The sequence below is a fragment of the Anas acuta genome, chromosome 25 (genome assembly GCF_963932015.1).
Source record: "Anas acuta chromosome 25, bAnaAcu1.1, whole genome shotgun sequence".
NCBI lineage: Eukaryota > Metazoa > Chordata > Aves > Anseriformes > Anatidae > Anas > Anas acuta.
In genome coordinates, this window is record NC_089003.1 from 5,114,777 (window position 1) to 5,122,739 (window position 7,963).

At 49.0% G+C, this 7,963-nt stretch overlaps 1 protein-coding gene and 1 long non-coding RNA gene across 2 annotated transcripts; one reads left to right on the forward strand and one right to left on the reverse strand.

Annotated features, from left to right (window-relative positions):
- Positions 1–1,797: 1,797 nt before the first annotated feature.
- On the reverse strand, positions 1,798–4,826 carry LOC137844628 (uncharacterized). Its single transcript, XR_011089958.1, has 3 exons — positions 2,757–4,826; positions 2,560–2,670; positions 1,798–1,933 (listed from the first exon to the last, which is right to left on the reverse strand). It is a non-coding gene; the product is annotated as an uncharacterized lncRNA (long non-coding RNA).
- Positions 4,827–7,199: 2,373 nt separating this feature from the next.
- On the forward strand, positions 7,200–7,622 carry LOC137844583 (feather keratin Cos1-1/Cos1-3/Cos2-1-like). Its single transcript, XM_068661054.1, has one exon. The coding sequence runs from the start codon at positions 7,200–7,202 to the stop codon at positions 7,503–7,505; it is 306 nt and encodes a 101-aa protein (XP_068517155.1). The 3' UTR covers positions 7,506–7,622.
- Positions 7,623–7,963: the final 341 nt, after the last annotated feature.

Here is a 7,963-nt window from a genome sequence, read left to right on the forward strand (position 1 = left end):
GGATGGAAACCCAAACATCTGGGTGTTTGCTGTTGTTGTTACATTTAAAGTTGTTTGACCAATGAAAAGTTGTTTTGAAAAGAACTGCTGTGGAGAGAAGAGTATAAGAGGGGAGCCTGCCCTCAAGATAAAAAAAAAAAAAAGGCAACGCGATGTGATGAAGTTATGTCATCAATAAAGAAGCAGGAAAAAGAAGTGAAGAGGAACAGGCTGGCAGAATGGAGACCAGGACGGGAACAGGCACTTTGATTGCCTCATGAAGATAGGTTCAGCCAAACTCTGCAAACCGCTCAGAGAAGCTCGTAGAGAAAGTTGCTGGAAATAGGCGCACCAGAGCTGGAAAGAAGCTCAAGCTGAGAGAAGCGGACCTGTGCACACATACCTCCTTAGAAACAAAGACTGTCCTGGTAACCTTACAGCTTATTCTCCTTCTTAACAATTAGACAGTTTATGATCCTGAAACATGGAACCAAACTGAGGTCAAGGTGTGGGACTCTGCAACTAAAAATGACAAGGTTGCAGTGGGATTGCTTGGCACCTGGCGAGCAGTCTCTCTGGCGAGCAGGCCTTAAAGAGCCATGTGGAGCCACAATCACAAACGTGCGGCTTGCCAGATAGTGAGGGAGCTGCGGGCTCCTTTACTGATCCAACTGCTACGCCATGGGCCCCTCTGCTGCTACAGCCATCGAAGACTTCTGCTGTTACTTCTGCCTGCACTGAGCTCTTCTTTCTGGGTTGCTTTGCTTCTTGCTCTTGCAAGCAGACAGAAGAGCTTCCTTGAGTCTGAGGACATTAAAACACCACATTCAGCATGGTTTGTGAGATGGAGGAACCTTTATCAGCATATCCTCATTTCTCCTGCTTTGTCTCAGCATTTGCTGCATGCAGGACACCTAGGTTCTCCCAGACGTACAATCCCCCACTGCTGTGGGAGCTGGTCACTACAAAACTGCTCTCTGTGCAGGAGCTGCAGATGATCACATACCCCTGGCACCCCTGAGGAGACAACAACCACCCCATCTGGTTGTAAGTCTTCATTTATATCTTTCTTTGCTTGCTTATTGTGATGAACATGGAGATCTCTTGGGCATTTGGCAATCAGGGATATTCTATGTGTTTTGTTCTGTCCCTCAGGCACAGGTTTTGGACATGAACTGGCTGCAAGTCTGGAGATGATGAAATGGCTCAGAAAAAAATACATTTTATTTACTGACTCATTGAAGAGAGAAAAGTACACAGCAAATCTCTGTCAGAACTTGTTCTAGGAGTCTCTGGGCTCAGCTGGCCATGATTTGAAGCAAGTTGATTTATCATGGGTTTTCAGGAATTTACTAAATCTGGGATCAAGGGGCTGAGAACAAGCCCCCAGGGGAATCTTGGTTCCCAGCAGGATCTGCCCTATTCAGGTAGCCCAGGAAGGGAAGAAAAACAGAGCACTGTGGTTCTGGTCAGCCAGTCAGGGTCAGCACTCTTTGCACAGCCACAGGCACCAGCCCCTTTGGGAAAGGGCATCTGGCTGGCAGATCTCAGGGTGCACAGGGGAAGCAGAGCAGCCAGGGGACTGAGGACGCCATCCCAGAGCTCTGCCTTGCACTCCCTTCCCAGGGTTATTGCTCAACCAGTGTAGCTCCCTGCACCAGGGTGTCACTCACAGCACAGAGGTACAAAGCGCTGTCAGAGAGCTCGACTTCCTTCAGCTGCAGAACACTGGATTTCTCCGTGATGTTCAGCTCCGTGGTGAAACGGTCACCCTGCTTGGTGCCTGCTATTGCTTGATTTGAAAGCAGCTGAGGGCCTTGGCTCTTCTTCTGCTTGTACCAGAGCAAGCCCCTAAAGTAGGAGGTCTCGTATGTGCAGGTGGTCTCAAATGCATTTCCCTGCTCCACAGTGACTTGTCGTTCTTGCTGGGTGACGGACACCTGCCCCATAATTTCTGGAAGAAAGAGAAGGTCAGCAGCTCTGTAGGGAAGTCTCCAAGCAGCCAAACAGGAGTGAATTCAAAGCTGTGGGGGATAAGGCTCCCTGTCCTTTGCTGGGCAGAAAGGTCCCAAGGCCCAGTCACAGCAAGGTGGTTTGGGGGCAGAGCTCCTTAAGCCAGAGCGGACCCTGAGAATAGCTGTGCTGGGTGCCTGCTCCTCCTGTCTGTTCTCCTTCTGCCCAGGGGACCAGGACACAGCCTTTCATGCCTAGCTTTGTGTGCTGAGTCCAGCAACCTCCAGTAGGTTGAGGGGCCCATGCAGCTACAGGGAAAAGGTTCAACCTGCTTCCTAATCCCTGTCATCTCTGGGGATTCTGATGCCAATCAGTATACACAGGCTGAGGTGAGTGGTGTCTGGAGGGAGCCCTGGCTGAGTTGACAAGCAGGAGGACATTGGAGGCCAAGGCAGGAATGCATCAGGCAGAAGACAGACTGGACACCCTGGTAATGTCCATGGGAGGAGAGCTTTAATGTCTCTGTAACAAGCTTTAATGTCTCTCCAACTGAAATCTCATCTGGTGGACTAGAAGAGAGAGGCAGAAAGAATTGGACTGAAATAACAGGAAAATTAGGAGAATGACCTCATGTCTCTCTTGGTGCAGAGCCAGTAATGGGAGCCAACATTTATCAGCATTTCCCTTTGAATCAGGAGTTGTTCCCCACTTAAATGTGGTAAGGTTGATGAGGGCTTCCTGGGGAAAGAAGATTTATACCTTGATTAAAAGCATGCACTTACCCGGCAGTTGCCCCAGGAAGGCAGTGAGGACGAGATACCCACGCTGCATGCTGAGACCGACCCTCCTGTTTGCTGCAGGAGAGAGAGTCAGAAAAGCACCTCCCAGACCCAAGAGAACAGAGCTGCCGGAAATGACTCTGCTGGGGGAATAAGGGGAGATGCAGCAATGAGAAATGATTTGTTCTGACTGTGCCCAAAATGCTCCCTGGGGTTTCTCCCAATTCCAGCAGGAGCTACCATTGAAAAATTTCAGTCAGGAACCCTGCTGTGCAACATCCCAGGGACTGTGGCTGTTTCTATTTCTGTTAGGAAAACCTAGCATTTGCAAGAGGAACCTGGCTCCAGTGGGGTGTGGGATGCCACAAGCCTGGGGTAGAGGGGGAACAAAGTCAACCTATTCCATAGGGGGAGGTGTGGTGAGTCAGCAGGGAAAAGGATGTTGGATCAGTGGGTTCCCAGCAGCTGAAAGGGCATCTGAAAGGGCGTAACTTGACCTAGGCTATTCCCTTTTCCTTTTGGTGTTATCTCCAACTAATGGTATTTTAATTGGAATTGGAGGGTCACTCTTACTGGCCTTCATCTACATTCATGATCCATCCTCACAGATAATAAAAAAAAGAGAACCACCATAATTCATAATTTTTTAGTTAGAATTTTTCATGTTACAGACATTGCCTTGTGTTCTTTCGTGGTGTTCCAGAATAGTTTGGCTCCATCTGTCTCTTTGTCCTGCAGTCAAGTATCAGAAGCATCAAAAAGCTCTTCCTTAACCTTCTTTTGAAGGCTGAAGAACACTGTTTCTCTCTGCCACTCATCATGGCTCACACTGATGAATAAGCACAAATTTCACATCTGGAAGGAGCCTCTGCAGTTCACCTGACTCAACATCCTGATCATGCAGGGCCAGCAGGGTGTCCTTGGCTATGTCCAGAAGGCTTTTGAAAATCTACCAGGATGAAGACTCTACAGCCTGGTGGGGCCATCTCCTCCAAGGCGTGGTCAACCATGCAGTGAAAAAGTATTTGCTAATGCTCAGAAAGAGCCTTCTGTGTTTCATTTTGTGGCCATTGCTTCTTGTCCTGGCACTCATCCCCACAGAGAGGAGTCTGACTCCATCTTCTTTGTGCTGTCCCTTCAGTTATTCCTATACATGAATGAGATCCACCTGAGCCTTCTCTTCTTCAGGCTGAGCAGTCCCAGCTCTCTCAGCCTTTCCTCAGAGGAGAGATGCTCCAGTCTCTCAATTGTCACTGTGACTCTTCTTTGTCTCTCTCCAGTATTTCTTTGACTTTCCTGTCCTGGGGAGCCAAGACACATATAGAAATGAGAGCCAACATTTAGACACTCTACTCCTGGAGTGGCCTCTCCAGTGCTGAGTAAAGGGGAATGATCTCCTCCCTCGACCTGCTGGCAACACTGCTAATGTATCCGAGGACACCATTAGCCCTCTTTGCAGACAGGACACAGTGTTGGTTCATGGTCAGCTTGGTGTACACCCAGGGCTTTTTCTGCCAAACTGCTCTCCAGACTGTCAGCATGTTATGCACCCCATGACCATCTTGGTGGCTGTTGAGGGATGCTAGCGAAGTTGCTGCCTCTGGCAGGTACCAGAGCATTGGGACTCTGGTTCTAGACTGCTTAGTGCACCCAGAGACCTTCAGAACTCTCTGTTCTTTGCTGATGGATGGGACTTCTGCTTTCCCTTTTGCAGGCTGGGCCAGTAGCAAACCTGAGTGTGTATCCGAGGAAGGAACACACATGGAGACACATACAGGACACTAATATAGCTGCTCATACAGACTGCAGCCACAGGCAGGTCACTGCCTTTAACAACACCCAAAAGAACGCCACCAGCACTCATCAAAACGTTCCCTACGGAGAGCCAAGCCCCATTCCTCTCCTCTGTCTGGTCAGGATTGAAGATCCCTGCTGGAAACACACAACCTCACCTACTAGATGTGCAATCACACCCATGTTCATGCATTCCATCTCTTGGGAGGAACGAATTAAAAGGAAATGAATGGCAAGGAGGATGGGATGAGAGTGGCAGATTGGCAAGGAGGATTGTAAATGCACTCAAGTGACCTTGCATCTGGGAATGCGCAAAATCTGGAGAGAACTAATGTAGGAAACGTTGCAGCACGGGCCCTCAGCCCATCTCGTGATCCTGCCTGGAGCCTGGCTCCTCCCTCCCAGCACGTGGTCCCCCTCCTTTCCTCTGGTGAGGCCAATCTGATGTTTGCTTTCCCGAGGGATGCATGCCATCACCCATTGGTCTTGCAAGCATCCCCACCCTCACAGAGATCTCTCAAAGATTGCCATGGGTTCTCAGCATGCCCAATTTCTATGCCTGGGTCCTGGGCTCCCTTAGCCACCTCTGACTGAGACTTTACAGACAGTTTTCCTCTCATTCACCAGCTAGTCCGTCTTGAAATATGCTTAAGAAATGGCATAGATACACCTCCACATATCATGTTAAAGTCACTAAGTGTTGTGGTTTAACTGATGGGCATCTAAGTACTGTGAGACGTATGCTAACTGCCCCTCTGCTGTGGTGAGGGGAGAGAACCGGAAAAAAAGAAGTGTAAGAGCTCATGGGTTGAGATAAGGACAGTTCAATAAGAAGGAAAGGCAGAAATAAAAATAATAAAAGAAAACAACCACCAAACTAGTGACACATAATGCTATTGCTCACCAAAAGCCAAGCAATGCCCAGCCATTCCCTGAGCAGTGGCAGCACCCTCATCCAACTCCCCAAGGCATCATGGATGAGCAGGACATCACATGTCATGGGATATCCTTTTGTCCATTTTGACTCTGCTGTCTTTGATACCACTCGATCATTAGCTCTGTTTCCCCTAAAAGAGATAAAATATGTCCTTTGAGGACAGGGTAAGATAACCCAGGCCTTGGAGGTGTCAAGAGGATGATTAACTGAAGAATTGCTAATCAAGAAGAACATTATGTTGACATTCTTGAGGGAAAACATCCTGATGTGTGTCCTTGAATACAACATCAGTCAATGTAATCTGAATAGATGGCTGAAAAGCAAAGATCAGGAGTATTCCAATGTGAACTCTCTCTATACTATCCTCATTATAAGAGTAAATATCACACCCCTAATCTGAGAGACCCTGCCCTAACGAGGGACCCTTCCTCTCTGGAGTATGTTAAGGGCTAATGGTTATAAACTAAAAGAGTATATATTTATATTAGGCATTAGGAAGAAATTGTTTACTATGCGGATAGTGATACAGAGGAACAGGCTGTCCAGAGAACTTGCGGATGCCCCGTCCCTGGAAATATTCAAGTTCACATTGGATGGGAATCTGGGAAGCCTGTTCCAATGGAAAGTAACCATACCCATGGCAGAGGATTTGAACTTGAAGATCTCTAAGGTCTCTTCCAACCAAAGACATTATATTATACTGCCATTCTGTGATTCTATGGTATTGTTTGTGAACTCGCAGATGGCACAGAGAAGGTCAGAGTCGAAAAGGGAAAGAATATAAATTCTGGAAGGCAATGTAAATGGGGATGGGATCAAAAGCCAGTAGAACAAATCGCATACCTGGGGAGGCAACTACGGACCAAGAAAGAGTTAAATACGGCAGGAAAGGGAAGGACGTGACACACCCTCATGCACAGAAGTCCTTCAGAAACCAACTGAAGCTTGTGGGAGCTTCCTCCTGAGTATGACACTTCAAACAGCCCCAACAAAGTGACCCAGACAGACATCATCTCACTGCTCAGGACACATCTATCACTTGAGTTTTCTGCCATCGCTAATGCATTCCTGCCCTAGAAATCCTTGGGCCTTTCATCCCAACACTCCAAAGAATCCTTAAATGGGGCACGGGCAAGACCTAAATCTGGAAATGAAAAGGCAGCAGTGTAGGAAACCAACACAGACCATACATATTATTAGTTGGGATAGTTTGCATTCAAGATGAGCTTGATAAAAAATTATTACCTTTGTTAAGGGTGTCTCATGGCCTACAGCAATGAAGGACCAGTATAAAGAGCAGTCCAGCTCCCTGCTCTCCCATCCAGTTCTCTCGCCTTGTCCTCCTTGGGAACCAGGTGAGTCTGAAGCCCTCTCTCCTCCTCTTCCAAAGTGGAAGGGATCTTGCATCAATAGACATCTCATCTGGTCGTGCTTCAGTGCTATGCTGGGCCTCAGAGTTTCTTGCCATGGGAGAGGGGTGGATACAGAAAGTCTGTGTAGACAGTGACTGGGACATGGGTCTGAGGCGGCTTTTGGTTTATGTACTATGTGAGAGCGTTCCTGGGCCAGACTGCTCTTTGAAGGGCCCTGTCAGGACAAAGCGATGAACACCATGTGTTTCCTGGCACAGCCTCCACCTCCACCCTCAGCTGTTGCCTTGGCCCTTTTGCGATGGGGTAACTGAGCTGGTAAGTCACCTATCCATGTGCTCTACTTCTTCTCTGCCCTCTCTCCCAGGTGCATCTCCTGCCCAAGACATGTCCTGCTACAACCAGTGCCTGCCATGCCGGCCCTGTGGCCCGACCCCACTGGCCAGCAGCTGCAACGAGCCCTGTGTCAGGCAGTGCCAGAACTCCACCATTGTCATTGAGCCCTCTCCCGTGGTGGTGACCCTGCCCGGCCCCATCCTCAGCTCCTTCCCGCAGAACACCGTTGTAGGATCCTCCACCTCCGCTGCCGTTGGCAGCATCCTCAGCTGTGACGGAGTCCCCATCACCTCCGGCTGCTGTGACCTCTCTGGCATTTCCAGCCGCTACTGTGGCAGAAGGTGCCTGCCCTGCTAAAGAAGCCAGTGGCCATGGCCCTGGGGTTCTTCTCCCAGGAACTTCATATACGGTGCTACACAAAGGAGGAATCTTCAGGCCATTGCTTTCAGAATGTCTGACCTTTTCAGCTCCTCTGGCAAATGCTGGCAGGAAGGGGCCAGCCTGCGCTTTCTGAAAACATGGCTCATGCCTCTCCTTCCATCCCTTCACCTACCTCCTTCTCTCCCTTTTCTTTGTGCTCTTCTCAGAAGAGGGGTCTCAGCTCAGAGTGACCTGCTTTTGCTCTGTACACTCATTAAAGAATTCTGCATCCCAGCCTTGGCTGTAGATGTTTCATCCCTCCGTGTATGCCCTCCTGAGCTGTTCTGGGAGAATGCAGTGTGCTCAGGTGGCCAAGAAGGCCGACGGCATCCTGGCTTGTATAAGAAGCAGTGTGGCCAGCAAGGTTAGGGAAGTGATTGTCCCCCTGTACTTGG

Coding starts and splice junctions, on each gene's coding strand:
- LOC137844583 (XM_068661054.1), top strand. CDS start 7,200: ATGTCCTGCTACAACCAGTGCCTGCCATGCCGGCCCTGTGGCCCGACC.